Below are 18025 nucleotides of genomic sequence, written 5' to 3' on the forward strand. Positions count from 1 at the left end.
CGGTTAGAATTTATTTATTGCGGTGCCAAATCAAATCCACTTTTACTACAGCAAAGTAACACAGATTTTTATGTGAATATACAAACATTCAATAGATTTTTTTTTTATGGGTATTTCTCTTCTGGTGTTTTAGCAGCTACAGCGTCTTCTTTCCTGTAACTTGGACAGCAAACTGTATTTGCATAAAAACTGCATGGATTTACCTTCCCAACAGTAAACAATCAGAGGTACCATAGAGATACCTTCTGCCCTGGTAAGGATGACCATTTATCTCTATGGTATTATTGTAAAGAATGAGCCCCCCTCTGTCCAGTTTAGTATAGAGAGTAGTATAGCTACAACGGGTGGGGGCGGGGGGTAAACATACTATTGCTAACGGCTTTGCCGTTTCCCAAGTAGACAAATTATACTTTCCAGTTTTTAGGAGGTGTAAAACGTGAAATATAGTTGCACATTACATCAAAACAAAAATGGCTTCACACTCTAAGATGACCATCATTCTGGAGCCGTAACACAGTGGTTAGTGTACATGCCCACCTCCGCTGTCTCTAGTTTTGTCACAATTGCACTACTGCTTTTCCCTAGCTACTTTTTTCTTTTTTTTCCTTTTTACAATTTCCTTCAACTGACACAAGGTATCCGATCCCATTTACACTAAGCCATAAAAGAAATAAAAAGGGGGAAAAAAATATCCTATTTTCAGTAGTCATTACGCACTCATGGCATCTGGGCTCTATATGTGGAGAGAAGGGCACCAATTAGTGAAGTTTGAGGACCTGCTCTAAGACACAGAGTTTTCCAACTGGGATGTGGACATTCTTGATGAATTGTTGCGGCCTGGTTGCTCTCCAATGAATACAGGCTCTGTTTCCAGCAGATATCCTGTATCTTCTTCACTTGTATCCACCAGAAGGTCATTAGGCTCCTTGTGATCTCGTCGACCTGCGTCACTTCCTTGGGTGGTAGAAGAGTCTCTGCCCGCTTTCTCTTCCAGGTTCTCCACGGTTGCCCACCCATGCCTCTGGCTCTGCTTACCTTCCGCAGCTACAGTTTCTGGGTTATCTGTTTTTACAGCCACTTTGCCAGATGACACAGCAGACTCATCCTCCGGACCCACCGGCTTGGTGAGGGAGCCAGGTTCTGCCTGTGGGTCTATATGGTGGTTTAATAATTTGTATCGCTACAACAAAAACAAGAAACACAGATAATCACAATCAAAAAAAAAAAAAAAAAAAAAGGCTACAGTTTTTTTCTTCCATTACAGTTTATGCTATATATTATGCTTCATCCCTGATCTCCCCCAAAATTACATGAAATCTTGATTTAGAGAATTAGCTCTCAGTGATGCGGTTTAACTATTCTTTATCAGAACCACACAAACAAAAAGCGGGACCAGTGATCTCAGAGTCATAGTGTTGTACCAGACCCCCCAAAAGTTAATAAGAAGCCGGTACTGTGTTATAGGACACAACAGGCATAATTGGGAACCAGGACCTTGGTTCCCCAGGACTACGGGTCAGATTCTCTTTTCTCCAGGCCTCTTCTATTGCCAACCAGCTTAAGATTGTCTGGGGATAGCCCCACCCCCCATTTGCAGCTAGCCCCACCCCTCACAAATCCACTCCCACAGAAGAGAGAGAGAAAACATGCTGGGTTTTCTATCCTTGAAAGTTTCCAAGTTTGACTATAAACCATCAATACTCTGGATCCCGGTTATCACTTCACTAGTTTAAGAACCAATAAATACTAAAACCACTTTCATAGATTTTTGGGTTTTGATGAACCCAACTAGAGTATATTGCCATAGGCTGCCAAACGATTGGAGAAGCGGTGTTTGCCTGACCCCTAGCCATTAATAACCAAATTACAACAGACGGAATGCATCCGTTAAGAGAAATAGACTAGTAGAACTGTATCGAGATCATGGACAGTAATGAGACACTTTATTCTAGATCAGATAGAGACAATGTTACTCTCACAACAGCCAAGGATACAGGATACCATGGCAGCAAAAAGAGCACAATATGTAAGATGGGAGTTACGATGAGAAAAAAATAACATAAGATGCAGGATGGGAGTCTGACAAACTAAGGAAGCCAAGCCATGCAAAGGCAGAAGGGTCTAACCTGGAGGTTCTGAAAATGCGTCAGGGACTTGCAGTGTGAAAGGCGTGCCGCAGAGTCACTAGGGTAGAATTTGTGACACAGCCTGCAGAGGTAGCCCGCGACGGGGACCATAAAATCCAGGCCTGTGAAACAGGAGGGCATACCACAGAGAATGGATATCAAGAGGGATACACACAGAAGAATAAAAACACAACGGACAAAGCAAGTTAGAAGGAAACCAAGAACACGGGGGAAAGGGGTGAATGTTTTTAGCAAACAGACAGCAAGTTAGAATAGAATCTGATCGGTTTACTAATGGAAAAGACAAACAATGGCCCCGGCAGTGGGTAGAGAGAAGGTTCAGACATAGAAACGGATGAAAGGAAAATTAGGATGAAGGCCTCCTTGTGACACCTGAAAAGCCTTGTCCCACTTAGAACGTGGAGGAAAGAAATAACAACATTCCTGCGGACTCCTGTTCTGGGAGGACGCACTCACCATATGCCGTGTCCGGATCGTACTCCTTCCATGCCTCACAATCTGGAACTCCCATAACCTCATCTTGAGCCTGAAAGGGAAAAAAAAAACTTTAAATTCCGATTCTAAACAGCGAAGTGGTTGCTAGAAGCAGCGGTGAGGCTACACAGGGACTAAGTTGGTAGTGGGAGAAGATAACAGCTGGAAAGCGTTGGGTTGGCTCTATACGTCTCATCTGGCACAAGGATGATGGGAGGTTAATTTGTGCCAATGGCTGGAGGGTTCACAAAATTCACAAATAAATACTTGCCCTTTACTACAAGTTGTGCCATGATTCAAAAGGAACTTTTTTGACTGTTACAATGTGACGTAATACACAAATCTACCAGTCTGATTCCATGATCATGGTAGGTTTACCGGCAGGCACTCTGTATCCCCAGAAGCATCATCTTCGCTTATTCCCTCTTCTTCTTCCTCATCCTCCTCTTCCTCGAAACAGCCCACAGCATCCACCGTAATCAGCTCTTCCGACTCCTCTAAACTCCAAGGCTCCTTCTCACGTAACCTGACCTTTAGATGGAGAAAACAGCATGATTCAGTCATTTATGTTTTTAACCATAAACACTCTTTTGTCTGAGCCTGTAATCACATTAGCTGTGGAGAACCATAAATGGCTCTCACTTTAAGACTTTGCTTTTGTTGAAGTTTTACATAGAGGGCAATCAGGTGGATCAGAGTTATTAGGAGAGATGTTTTTGAAACAGAGTCAAAGAAGAGTGCAGGTTGCCAGGTATATACTTTATGTGACACACATTTTTAAGTTAAAAACAAAAATTAAATACAGTTTAGAGACGCTGCCTTTAACAATGCTTCCTAGTATTCTGCTTAAAAATTAGGGTAGTATTCACAGAATATAAAGCTGGCATTGTGTGGATTTGATGAATGTCAAGGAACCTGCCATGAAATATCACCCTTACGGTCAATAAGGTCAATCCTGTACGGACTTTTACCTCCTGGGATTTCTGCTTGTGCTCTGGAGATTTCATGTGCTCTACGAACTTTCGCGGGGTCTTGAAGTGACGGCTGCACACCGTGCAGAACGGCCGCAGAGAACGCTTGGCAAGCTGAGGATAGAGAAAAAAAGAGTTAACGCAGGAGATGGACCGGCCCTTCCACCAATACGGTAAATCATTGGAAAAAAAGGAAAAGTCTGCTCCTCGAGACTGTATTTAGCAAAATGGGCTCTAATATCATTATTATGTATTGTTTTATGCAGCGCCATTAGATGCATTTAACATGAAGATAGAGCCACAGTGCCCACCACAAGTACCATATTTTCTGGTTATTAAATCTATTTCTTTATCTTAGTGGTTTTACTGTTTAGTTTTAAGACATTTAACAGTTGTTTATAATAGTAATAATTTAAAGAGGCATATAATGATAGCTTAACGTTAATAGAAAGCTTAAAATCATTCTTATGAATGTTCTTCTGACTATACACATTTGCAGGGTTCCAAGGGCTACCATGAGGGGCCTGAGGAAGAGGAGTCTTCAAACCACGTCTTGAAAACTATCTAGTACCCGCCAAACCTCCCTAACCACTGGAATACATGCATGACCTAGTAAAGGTTCTCATAACATGGGTAAATAGACAAACACACCACTTTAGCCTCAAATACAGAAAAGAAGTTAAATTTTGTATGGTCTCATATGTGTATGTATGATGTGCCTGCACATTTGGATTGTCCTTTGTGGTGAACCTACGGTCTTTACTGGTCATCAATCCGTTCAATAATACTGATGTTGAAGAAGTCCCCCGTGAGGTAATTCAGATGGTATACCTTGTGTTCCTGAGTCCTGCGATGTTTGATGAGGTCAGAGCTGAAGTGTATCTGACAGACATTACACCATCTCAACTGTTGCTTCCTTTATAAACAAAAAAAAAGAGGTCACTAGGAAAGCCAAGTTTAGCTACTATTTATATATATATATATATTTATACTATTGATTATATATATTCTTATGCTTTCTACTAGCAGCTGGATGCCCTAACAAGCACCTACCCATCATTCCCTGCAGTGCTTCCTTGAACACCTTTAGCGGTTGGTAGGAGAGTAACAAGACAAGCGTTACTGAGATGCTGTATCTCTTGTAACTTCTGCTGGTGACAAGCAGTTACCAGATGAGACTGGAAAGCCTATGGAAAAGATTGAGATTTGGTGTTAACAGGAGAAAGGGCACTCGCCAGACAAAGCAATACCAATGTTGCGGTCACCATGTGCATTTCATGTTTGTTCATAAAAGAAAACCAGGATGATGACGTCTATTAATGCAAAAATATAATCACTGTGTCTACTTCATCTATGTTCACCTGCAAAGTTTGAAAGTTGCTCTTGCAGACGTAACAGCAGAACCTTGGTCTATCTGGTGAGGATACATCGTCAGCATCTGTCTTCTCGTTGCATTGAGGATGTAACACTGTAGTGCTTATGGTACGGCTCTCGTTGCTCTGTTGGATGGTGACCTTCAGGGCCTGACCCGTGCTAGATCCCTGCCAAAAAATAAAAGGTTTAGTTGTTTGGCAGGCAAAAGAGCAAAGCAAGATCCAATACTTGTTTGATAAGGAAGGCCTTCATCTCTTTTGAGCCCTTACCTTGGTGGACTGCGATTCCACACTACGTTCCGCTTTTACACCTCCTTCATCAGTTTTTCCTATGGTGAAAAGTCAAAAATAGTGGCTTACGAGAGCAAACCACGAGAGCTCAGACAATGCTGAACAGGAACGTCTACTGACCACAGTCCAGGTGATAGGGAGTTGGACACAGAAATAACATTTGGGACACAGAAACGGGCCAAAGATGTGCAGTGCCCCGTCTGTATTTAACAACATTAACTGATTTCTCATGGTTTCCAATAAAGAAGCAAAACATTAATTTTAACTTACCTCTTCCAGGGAAACCGGACTCTGCCACGCTAGCCAATGAGCTGTCAGGAGAGCATAAAGAAACTGATCAGTGATAGGACAGTAGACATGTTGTATTCCTATAAAAGACTAAGAGGACCCCCCCCCCCCCAAATACTTCAACTTTCAAGTCTCCTCTAGGAAAAACCTTTGTCCACCCAAGAAAAACAGGAATTTGGGCACATAGGCAATGCAGTTGTACGTTCTTATTCCTTAATTTTGTTTATTAGATTTATATTTTAGTATGTCATGTTACTGGTTTGTTTCTGTTCTTTACTGAAAGCAGGTCTAATTAAACATATATAATAGCCAGCACTGGACAATTATGGCTTCTGGCATGGCTGGACAAACTTATGTAGAATTTTCCCAGCTAGAAACATTTAGGAGCCAATAAGATATATGCCCATATAACATTAAATAAAACATAAGTAACTTTTTAGAGCCAGTGCCACGGGGCTCCTGATATACGTCAAGCCAAGGGCCAAATATTTTGCGTCTTTAAACGGGAATTATGAAACAAAAAACACACATATTAATAAAATGGAGCAACATACGCATACGTGGGGAGGAGGGATGGAAAAACAAGACTAAAATTAGTGGTTTTCAGTAAAGCAGTGTATTAATGCAGCTCCGTCGGCTTGCTTAACAGTTACCTTCTTGCTTTCTTGGCTGTGGGCTCAAGGGGGTCGATAATGCTGCATTCTCTTACATTCTCTGGGTCTGCAATGACAAGTTTGAGAAAGCCAGAAAGCCAAAAGGTACAGAAGCCGTAAGGCGGTAGGGAAGAAGAGGACAAGCTAGAGAAAGTCAACATGTACACCTGACACGGTCCTTCTCTTTCACAATCAGACAATTAAAGTTGACCAGTCCCCTGCACAGCTTGTAGCACAGTAAATGCCATTTACCTTCACTGGCTAAAGCTAATGCAGGTTTTGTATTTCAATCAGTATATCCACTGTACAGGTATTTGCTGGAAACAGCAGATCTATAAAACTAAGCAGTTTTCAATTAGTCCAAAGTGGAGGGGTACACAGGATGGACGTGAGCAGGCAGTAAAGATGGCTGCTCCCACCGGCATATAGATACGGCAGGATTCTGCTATTTTTTGCGATTAGTCCTGAAAGCACCACGCATTGATTAAGAAGGTATTCTGAGCTGTGGAAACATAGAATTCAGGAAAGTGACCGGTCCACTTTAACAAAAATGCACTTCCAGCCATGGGATCAAGCAAAAGCTACACGGTGGATCACAAAGCCGCAGGACACAGCCTTATGATGTGAAGTTGGAAACGGTATGAGTTGTGGAAATGTATTTTTATTCTGGAAAGTGTCGCGGAATTGTGGAAACACACTCCAGAATAAGTGTTAGAAGACACATCAGGATTGGGGTGTTAAAAGAATTGGGAACTTCATAAAACCATAAGAAATACACATTAAAGCTGAACGCAATTATGATACTCTACTAAAAAAAGCAAAGCAAGAGAGAAGGTAATCTAATGCCCATCAATTGTGGCGATGTTTCTCACCCTCTAAGGAGCTAATTTTCTCATTTGCTTCAGATGCTGCTGGTGGAAGTTCCCCTTCTCCCCGGCTCGGAGTCTTGCAGCCAGCGTTCTTGGCCGGTAGGGAGGAGGCCTGCTCTCCCTCTCGCTTACGATCGTAAGTCCTGTAAAGGTCCTGCACAGAGACACGATCACATCTATTAAGGCTCCAAAAGTTCAAGGAACATTTTCACCTTTTCTTTCTCGACCTCATAGAGAAGATGTTAGTCAATGTATTTACTATGAAATATACAATGAGGTTTATTCACTAAAGGAGGAATTAGCAGGAGATGTGGCTTCACTCATTTGTCTTTGTTTTATGAATGGCCAATGCTGGTATGTTTAACCACCAAGAAGGACTAAGCTGGCTCTTTGTAATGCATAATGGTTGAGGAGACTGGTTTTTTTCTGCAGCTCTCATTTTTAGACCCCAATAAGCTCCCTAAACAAAATAATGGTAGAGCTTTGCTTATGTCAAACCAACAGCCAAAGTGCACCTTCTTCTCAAATACTACGATTGCCTCTGAACTCTAATGCATGTAAAATGCTCGGAAGTAGTCTTGGCTATCTAGACACGCCGCAAGGGACTAACTTTAAACCTGTTAACTAACCAAGAACAACACAAATGTTCATCTCTCTTTCTGGGAGTTTTTGATTTGCTGACAGGTTAGAGTGCATCCATTTCTCTCTCTCTCACCTTTTGATACATTCGTGGATGCTGCTGAAATGTAAGACCTGGAAAAGCCATGTTTGGAGCCTTTACAGTCACCCCCAGGGGGGGGCTTCCCAGGATGGACTGTCTCGCAGCCGTCGGAAAAAAGTGGGGCAGCGGAGGACCAGCCATACTAATCCCACGAAGGTTACCTACCGGTTGCATCAAAAATTTAGAGATGAGATGTTAATGCAATTAAGTTTCATTTTAGGGGAAGGTTTAGCTTTGCATTCATTACTAGTAAACATTGTATAGCGTTACCCTGCATTTGCTGCATGAGTAGAGCACGTTGGATCATTGGGTGAGTGTTGAGAAGTCGCGCGGGGGTAGCGGCCGCCAGGTTCAGCATCTGCTGGGGTTGCTGCTGCACAGGGGGCTGCATTGGCCTATTTTGGAGAGATCAGAACAACAGCTAAAAAAACAAACAATTTAATACATTGCAGGAGACATGACCCGACATAATTCACAGTCCCACCACAGAGCAGCTACAGCAGGAGGGTAGATATTTAAAGATAAACATACATAAAAAGGCATTGCCATGTTATACAAGAAGTAAATATATTTCTTTTAACGTGAGCATTTTCGTTTAAGGTGCGTGAAGATTTAAACATGGGGTGAGATCTTACCTTTGGCCTGGGTGCTGATGCTGCAGAAGATGCTGAAGCTGCATTAGCTGATGAAACTGCTGCTGCTGCTGGTTAAACATCTTTACAGCCCACGGCTTCTGAAAACCAACGGAAAACACGGTAAGACAGAAACATAGCACGGCCGTCATACCGTTCGCGTGTAAATCATTAGCAAGGCATGAATGCAACACAAGTAAAGTGCATCCAAACTCATGTTTCTACCTGAACCACTGGTACCTTCAACTGGAGAGAAAACATGTATTCATAAACATGTGTGTGTTATATATATATATATATATATATATACATAATTTGGCCTGGTGCTAGTTATATGCATTACCAAATAAGTGTCAGGGAGAGATGAATGCCCTGCACCTGAAGGGTTAAAGCGTGGCAGACAGGGGAAGCGGCACAGAGGTGATGGACAAAGGAAACCAGAGCACACGTCAGAACACGTATGTTCGCAGGCAGTCCAGGGTGCTGAAATCAGGAGAAACATATTGTATTTACTTGCTTGACATATACATTGTCCCTAAACACTGCGTCTCTCGCCCGGATCATACGGCGACGTCAGGAGGTCATCCTGCTCATAAACGGAACTTATTATTTCATCAAAACAGCAATAAAACTGAAGGGGCGCAGATTTAACTCATACGGCTGCCACTGACACCCCCTATAGCATCAGCTACTAAACAACCCGCCAAGTCTCGCTACACGGTCTATACGTGATCGCTCTGCTGGGTGCAGACAAAGCAGCCTCTACAATCCCTTAACAATGGCTTTCCACGGAGGCCACTGTCACTGCGTACACGCAACGCCTTCACACTCACACACACACACACACACACACACACACACACACACACACACACACACACACACACACACACACACACACACACACACACACCTCACATGTATCATTCAGCCGTGGCGTGTGCATTTACACGCGTGTCATTCTTTTTACACCATGCTTATTACATACGTGGGTGATGAGGAAACATGCATTTCCATGCAATTTAAGATGCATGTGCGCCCATCATGCTAGCCATGTATGTTTAACCCTTACCACCCCATATACTTAGCCTTAATTACATTAATAGCCCCCCCTATTAACATATTAGACACAGGCTCCCTATTCCCTTTATCTTCATTCATATATATACTCCCACACCATATGCATTTCCCCTATAGAGCACCCTATGCACCCTCCCGACCCTGCTCTCTGCCTCTTACCGGCGGAATGGATGGACGGGGTGTGATATAAGCAGGCTAGGCCCCTGTGTTAGCGGCTGCCCTGTTTGTACACCCCCGGTCCGTCTCCTGTCTCTCTGCCGCAGGCCTCCTCATCCGACACAATAACATTGACAATGGAGCGGCGAGCTGGTGACTCTGCTCAGCGCCCCCTGGCGGCCGGGCGGACACTCTGCGCGCTACTGTCACCTACGGACGGAGTGTTGAGGATTAGTCGGCGTCACCCAGACAAGCTCAGTATATGATCCAAATATACCCTAAAACGTAAACTATATCAATGGCAGTTGCTTTAAAATTATTTTTATACCGTTTTTTTCCCGCTTGTCTATGTTTTCTATAAAGGCTTGAAGCCTTTATGAAAGTATTATCTGAACCAGGGCCAGACTAGAGGGAATTAAAATACTCCGGCACTTTAAGGCCAGCGGCTGACAAATGATGGATGTGCGTCGGTGGCCGGATACGCGCGTCTGGATACACACGGCCGGATGTTATGTATTTATATGATAGCTGAGAGGTCCCTTTAAATGTATGTGGCGTCTCTTGCTTATGTATGGGGGGATTCTGCAGCATCCCCCATATGAATTTGCCCACCCGCCAGCCTTTTGTGTGCGGTAGATATTCGGCTGAACTCCGGAAACCCCAAGAGTCACCTGTATTCAAGCAGGGATTTAAACTGTGATACACTAGTTGGAGAAAAATGCCAGCTGGGATGCTCAGATGTTGTTCAATCAGAGTAGTATATGACGATGAGTGTGAGTGTGTGATCCTCCTCATTAACCCTTGACACTGGTGTAAATACCCCGGGAGTTCCCAGGTATGGATTTTAGTGACCGGTCTGACTGCAGATCTGTGGTTGCTGTAGCTATGAATAGTCCTTCGATAAGATCAATGCAGGACTCGGCCGCTGGAATCCACCGCCACCATCTGCCGGGCAGCAGGATGAGCAGATGGCTGGGAAGATTTTCTTCTACAAAGTAATAACCGCAAACCACTCAGGGTCCACGAGATTTCACGGCACCAGTAATGAAGGGACCTTTCACCAAAATAAATAAATAAAGTGCATATATATATTTTAACAATTTTAAACAATAGGTAAGAAGTTTATAATATTATTAAGCCAGTCTGGGCCTGCTACATAGATATAAAGAACAACTTATAGGAAATATTGAGCATGGTGGGAATTTCATTGTTGCCATCATGTCCTCCACTGGCTGTTCCAACTATTTGGCCATTGATGTTGGAGAGACAGATCTACGGCTTCAGAGTAACATGACATGTGACATAACATCACAACGGTGCCACACAATATGTACTAGATGTGACATCACAGCTCTGCCCACCAATCACATTGCTGTGACACTTCTGTCTTAAGTAAAATGTTAAAAGCAGGTAATGCTGCCAAAAAATCTTTTAGTTAAATGAGTTATGAAAAAAACAGTATATTGAAATGTATAGTTGGGCAAGTCCATGTGGCTTGAGGCCAAAGTCTTACTCTGCTCGGCTCATCAAGAACGATGGAGAAAGATCATTCCCTTTTGGTATTGGTCCTTGCGCGTGTCCATAAAGGCAAGGAGGTTGAGAGGGCCAGACTGGCAATGACTTGAGTGGCAGATCAAGGGAGCGTGTTTTGCTGTTGGCCAGTGGCCCACTGGGCATATGCCCGGTGTGCCAGATGGCCAGTCTGGCCTGGATGTTACATAACTGATTGGGGAGCCCGTTTTGAGTTGGATATACCTTGGAGTGTCAACCTTTGGAGTGAAAATGTGCCGGAGATCATGGATCTCTGTAATTATTTTACATTATACATCCCTTGCCTTAATGGAAAGAGCTGGATGTAGAAGAATCAGACATTATATGGTATGAACTGACCATTTATGGTAAAAATATTAAATAATGAACAACTCAGCCAATAAACACATCAATATGTGACTTTGAGATCGTACGCTGTGCCAGCCTCAGAGATCTAGAAGCCAACAGCTGATTCCATGGGTGGATTTTGTTAAAGACCATCTGTGTGATTTTCACGGGAACAAATGTACTATATCAAATATTCAAAAAAACTGGAATCCTCTCAGTTTACTCCTTATGGCACCGAACCTGTTTCTTCCCACGATGAAGGAGAAGTGCCATGGAGACCCATTCTAGTGGATGCAGAGATCTCTGTTCATGTTTCACTATGAGCTTACGAAGCCTATGGAGGAGTTACCGTATATAAGTCACTGTGTTACCATTCTTTTTGATGTACAGAATGTCAATATGAGTTATTGTTGCTCTAGGCCTAACCCAGTCCAGCACTACCTGCCGTCCCCTCCGCCCCACTGTCCTTTCTTTTGGGCATTGGGATTTGACCATATCTGGGAACTCTTCAGGTTTCGCCCAGAGACTCAGGGAGAAACGCCGCTTTTACGGGTCACCGAGTCGCAACCGGAAATCTCTGGGTCACATTCTGAAAGTCTTACTCCATGTCCGTTTCCCCCTTAAACACCAGGGTTTCCCGCAACATCAACGGGATCTCCCACCGACGTCTGCATGACCACTCACAAAATTCAGCGGAAATGCCCCACCAACATCAACAGGACCCCTCACCAAAGTCAGCAGAACTGCCCACTCCCGTCAGCGAAACTTCCTCAATCAGTGATCTCCCTTTCAACCGGCCCATTAAGTAATGGCGATCAGGCTCCTTCTTGTGCGGCCCAGGGGCTGCCATCACCCCCCCCCCATCCCAGGCCTAGTCAGCCTGGGCCAGTATATGCCACTGATTATTACACATGATGTAATATCCCAATATTTCAAATGGCCAATAATGATAATAATAATGATAATTATAATAATATTTTAATTGTATTCATTTATATTATTTAGTCTCATTGGTTAGGAACCCAGGTCAGGCATATAATAAATCTCCAGTCCTGGTTTTGCTTTCCCTACCCCCTTTATCTGCCAGCAACAATATAATAAGATCTAAAGAGAGGCTGCATTTCATTGGTTGGAACGATTTGCTGCATTGTACAGTACTGTGTACAGTAAATTGGTTGATCCTGACTATGGATTAGGGAGCCTTTTCCCAGTTTTAACCCATAAACAATCTATTGTTTTGCTGGTTTAGAATGGCTTCACGATGAATCCAGATGACAGCTCTATTTCTGCGAAATAAAATCATAATAATCATAAACTGACACAAACTACAATTCCCGTGATCCTCTGGAGCAATAGGTAGCGTGATAGGCGCCCTCTGCCGGCCATACGTGTTAGTGCAGTTTAAATCCCCAAGGAGCTGCTTGCTGGATGCGCCTGAGCTGGCAATCTGTGGTAGCGCAGGGAGAAGAGCCAGAGGAGGAGAAGCAGGACCGTGTTAGATCTAAGGGGTCCTGCGCATCCCCCTCTCACATTCACTGGGGATAAGGTGTGAGGGGTTTAAGAGAAACAACGCACACAGAGGCTGAGATAGATCGAAGACATCGTTCAAGATGGGCAACCGGGGTATGGAGGAGCTGATTCCTCTGGTTAACCGACTCCAAGATGCGTTCTCTGCCATCGGTCAGAACGCTAATCTGGACCTGCCCCAGATCGCTGTAGTTGGGGGTCAAAGCGCTGGAAAAAGCTCTGTCCTGGAGAATTTTGTTGGCAAGTAAGTAAATGGGCTAAAGATCAACCACCATGGCTGGATTATTGATTCCATTATAGATTCCATAATACCCTATTATGCCCCATGTACACATCTGCCCTCGCTATAACGATGAATAATGCAGACAATGACAGCCCGGGGTCGGATTCACCTTGTCCCTTTCTCAGGGGTTGGTGAAAGGCTGAAAGGTGATCAGGCTTGGAGAGGTATCCCTGCATAGATTCTATATATATGATTGCCTGACCCCACAATCTAATGTCTGATCAGTGCTGGGCTCATACATACGTCTCCCTACCCTTACAATAATCCAGTATATGGAGATAATGCATACATAGAAAGGAGGGAGAGCAATGGAGGATCAGCCGAGGGAAACAGTATGCCATTACTGCAATGGAGGAGAGGGGGGAAGGGATCCAGGACCAATGTCATCTGTCTGAATATGGTGATCATATTTCACTGATTCACTCGAATTAACTGTAAAATGACATTTACATGTATTACTTATATATATATTCACCTGACAATAATGTGCCATATCCCTTATACATGCTAGTATACCTGGGTAAATTCATTACATGTATATAGGTGTACATGGGCAATTGTTATGTGGATTACCATATACAATGACAATGATCGCTTGTATATATATATATATATGTATTTGCAGATGTTATTGAAGTGTTAGTTGATGTTGTATGGCATAGCTATAAGCTTCCACGTCCGTTGCGTTGTGTGTATACGTTGTAGTAGTAGTATGGGATTACTATCGGAGCACATGAACTCGGTTTATGGCTGTAGCAGTGCAGTCATCATGGCTCAGGGTGTAATGAGGTCTGTGGTTAATGCAGTAGGAAGGCTTGTTGATGGAGGAAGCTGAGGTTGCATCCAAAGGGGATTGTCCTTTCAAGGTGACGCATTGGGATGCGGTTACCTCACCGTGTCCATTTGTGTGACACATATGTGTAGAGCTGTCCACTTCCTTGGAGTGGGAATCATTTATTGCAAGAACGATCACCCAGAGCAGGATCTGCCTCTGTGACCTTCCAGGGACGTGTCATCGGAGCAACACACGCACACACAATGCCGCATACACAGGAATGTGTACCCACCAAAAAAATCATGGCTTCAAATCGATAATCTGAATCATACACAAAGACATCTCCTGCAATACAAGCCCACGGCACCAGGGTGTGTTACACACACTCATCGCATATACAGCAAAGGGTTACATTAAATTACACATTGTGAGTATGAAGTATCTGGGGACCTGACAGCAACAGCGCGAAAACAGCTGGTGCTGTGTGTTATAGTGTGTGGGTGACGGAACATGGATATGGGTGCCGCGGGGAACGGGCATCTATCTATCAACCAATTCTATCTATCTATCTATCTATCTATCTATCCATCTATCCCTCTATCTATCCATCTATCCATCCATGATCTATCTATCTGTCTATCCCTCTATCTATCCATCTATCTATCTATCTATCTATCTATCTATCTATCTATCTATCCATCCATCATCTATCTATCTATCTATCTATCTATCTATCTATCTATCTATCTATCTATCTATCTATCTGTCTGTCTATCTATCTATCTATCTATCTATCTATCTGTCTATCTATCTATCTATCTATCTATCTATCTATCTATCTATCTATCTATCTATCTGTCTATCCCTCTATCTATCTATCTATCTATCTATCTATCTATCTATCTATCTATCTATCCCTCTATCTATCCATCTATCCATCCATGATCTATCTATCTATCTATCTATCTATTTATCTATCTATCTATCTATCTATCTATCTATCTATCTATCTATCTATCTATCTGTCTATCCCTCTATCTATCCATCTATCTATCAGTGATATGGGACAATAAACCAGAGAGGCACATATATATATATACATACACGGGTTGTGTGGTTTGGGTAGGGGGTATATGCCATTTGTGTAGGGTTTGTGTAGGGTAAGTTTCTTAGACATTGTATAGCTTCCTGTATGAACAACAAATGTCGGGGAGATACGTTTTAATCCGAGACATCTGTTGTGTAGTAATTTGGGATTTATGTTCCCCTTGTGATATAGATTAAGCCATTGCTGGGGACAATAACATCACATATGGGTCTCAGCCATCTAGTATTAACTTGTCTATTCTGTGATGGTTCGGTAATTAGGCACGGGCATCATCAAGTAGACCGGTAGGATTTTTGCTCAGTTCAGGAGGCCCTCCTGCAGGTTTTTGGACACACAGACCTATGACATTGCTTTGACAAAGCCAAATGGTTTTGGCAAAATGCGTTGGGATCCCATAAGTATCAATGAATCAAGAACCTGGTGAATTAGAAGTACCTGTTAAGTGCATCTGCGCGGGGAGAAGGATCAGATGTGGAGATAAGTGGAGGTAGCCCACCATGATGAACTTGGTGGTTACCAGATTGTCGAGATTTAGTTATCATATATATATATATATATTGTATATTATATAGACACACACCTGAGAAATCACAACCCAGGGCATTCTACACACTCAGAGGGCTAATGACATTCAGCTCAACCGCACACTTATGGCACGAATCCCAACGTCTCCAATGGCCGAAGAGGGCTCTCGATATAAGGGATGCGGTCAGAGGCTTGGCTTGGGGGTTTACTAAGCTGTTTAAGGAGAGCGTTTCGTTTACATAATTTATAATATTTTTATATTGATATCTGCTGTTTCTATACCCATTATCGGGGCTTTTAAAGGCTGTAGAACCCTGCAATACCTTCATACCCAGCAAACATTCTGACCTCCTAGAAAAGAGGGGGCATCAGGGATTTGGGCTCCAATGAGGGACTGTTCTTCTTCAACCAGGACACTTGGGAAGTTTGTTGCTGATCATGCACTGTACATACATGATCTCACCTACAGCTAAACACACACGGATATAGGCAAACACGATCTACCCCTCCCTGTGTTTATTCCTCACAAAAGAATCTTTTGTCTCCGGTGCCGGTGATTTTTGTCACGCTTTGCTGTGCGTCATTGTCACTGTTTGCAGATCCTTCACACCTCATGGCAGGTGTCACATGCGTCGGCCACCTCACGACAACATGTTCTAGGTGGAAAGACCCGCACAAAGGCCCCGAGACTTTCCATTTAGCTGTGAGATGGACCAATATCTTTGCATCTTGAGGAACCAGGTCCGCTGGACTTTATGGAGTCTCCGAGGCCTCCTCATTCCCTGCAGAGACGCTCACCCTTCCCTTTTGGTGTTAGCGTGTTAGGTAGGCTAATGTGTCTGCGCTGGGCAAATACAGACAGGGCCCGAAACTGGTCCTACTAAAGAGCGGCCATCGTTTAGTGGACATTATCATTGATCTATGAGATTGTTCCCCGTATTATGCCAATGACAAGTGGCTGTCGGGGGACAGAAGGCCGTCAGCATTTACTCTCCCAGTTATTTTAAGTGGCCATATGGTCCTTTTAACCAGTAAAGCCTAACAAAAGCCCTGCACAGACCCAGTGGTCATAGCACGACCCTGAACCATGCATTTGCCATAACCATCTCCGGTTTACGGCGACATCTGGTACTAATATTATCTTATTACTCCACTACCTGTCTCTCTCCTTCTGATTTCCTCTGCTCTCCTCCCCATCTAACTGCATTCTCCAAGCTTCCATTCGCACCCTTGCTGTGTTGCCGTGACAGTTATTTATAATGACAGTATCACAGCCCTCTCTACTTTGCTAGCTAGTTGCTATGGCAACTGATGGTTTTCACCCCCATCAATTTCTGGGAAGGAGGAAGGTAGCCTCTCCCTGGAGCCTTAAAAGAGCCCACGTGATTGGCCGACTGGTGGCTGATTGAGGGGGTGCTGGTCTAGCATCTCATAAAGCCCCGTACCAAATTAACACGTTAAAGGCAGCTTTTACTCAAAATATTACATATCGAGAAAAAAAAAAGCACCTATGGATTCTACGTAGTGCAGACGGACGGCCCCTGGAGCACCTTTGGGGCATGTTTTTGGGCGGTGGGGGGGCTCAGATTTACATTAGCTGTGCCTGCCACTAATGCCCCCTGTCTGTAATAAATTCCATAATGATTTAATACAAAAATTGGCTCATTTAATACATTCGGACTATATATATTATGGTATAGTATAGAAAATATATATATCAATTTCCTATCCGTTTATGTGCGCTGATTGAACAGAAGAACTTCCCGGCCATGCAAATGCTAAGTAGAACCCTTGGGAAGCCTGCGCATGGACGGTAACAATGCGGAGAGATACATTGATTCGTCTCATCAACTACCGTAATCCAGTCGTTTAGTGAATATGCCTCTGGGAAACTGTCTGCGTTTTCATTACTCCAGTTCCTTTTGTGGTTTATACCATTTATTTTTAACCACCCTTAACTTACCCCACAGGGCTTTAACTGCCCTTACATAGAAAGACAGAACCTGCCAGCAGATAGGCCCCATTCGGCCCCCGTCTAGTCACCCGCTTAATCGGTGGTTGGTCTCGTCTCGTTTCAGGAGCCAAATGCCTACTCCATGCTTGTTTAATACCCTCACTGTATTAACCTCTACCACTTCTGCTTGGAGGCTGTTCCACTTATGAACCACCCTCTGGGAAATGTTTAAAAATATATAGTGATCACAGGGGTGAAACATAGAAAGACATGTTTCTGTTAGTCGTGTAACAGCGAAATGTGTGGGCAACGGTTAGCAA

General features: G+C 43.4%; 2 protein-coding genes across 16 annotated transcripts in view; one reads left to right on the forward strand and one right to left on the reverse strand.

Annotated features, from left to right (window-relative positions):
* Positions 1-781: 781 nt before the first annotated feature.
* LOC149284819 (uncharacterized) lies at positions 782-8571 on the reverse strand. Its single transcript, XM_089496001.1, has 15 exons — positions 8423-8571; positions 8058-8182; positions 7782-7948; positions 7070-7220; positions 6198-6264; positions 5527-5567; positions 5236-5294; positions 4954-5133; positions 4646-4779; positions 4424-4508; positions 3593-3706; positions 3000-3152; positions 2604-2673; positions 2127-2248; positions 782-1180 (listed from the first exon to the last, which is right to left on the reverse strand). Exons 1-15 carry the CDS (start codon positions 8569-8571, stop codon positions 782-784), a joined length of 2016 nt encoding a protein of 671 aa, XP_089352127.1.
* Positions 8572-13143: 4572 nt separating this feature from the next.
* LOC149284820 (dynamin-1) overlaps positions 13144-18025 on the forward strand; it is a 39329-nt gene continuing 34447 nt past the window's right edge. For all 15 annotated transcript variants that reach the window (XM_089496176.1, XM_089496177.1, XM_089496175.1 and 12 more), the window contains exon 1: positions 13144-13304. In XM_089496176.1, coding sequence (XP_089352302.1) covers positions 13144-13304 — 161 coding nt within the window. The remainder of the gene's footprint in view (positions 13305-18025) is intronic.

This window comes from Sceloporus occidentalis, unplaced genomic scaffold, assembly GCF_023333645.1.
Source record: "Sceloporus occidentalis isolate IW3139 unplaced genomic scaffold, rSceOcc1.0.p SCAF_87, whole genome shotgun sequence".
Lineage (NCBI taxonomy): Eukaryota > Metazoa > Chordata > Lepidosauria > Squamata > Phrynosomatidae > Sceloporus > Sceloporus occidentalis.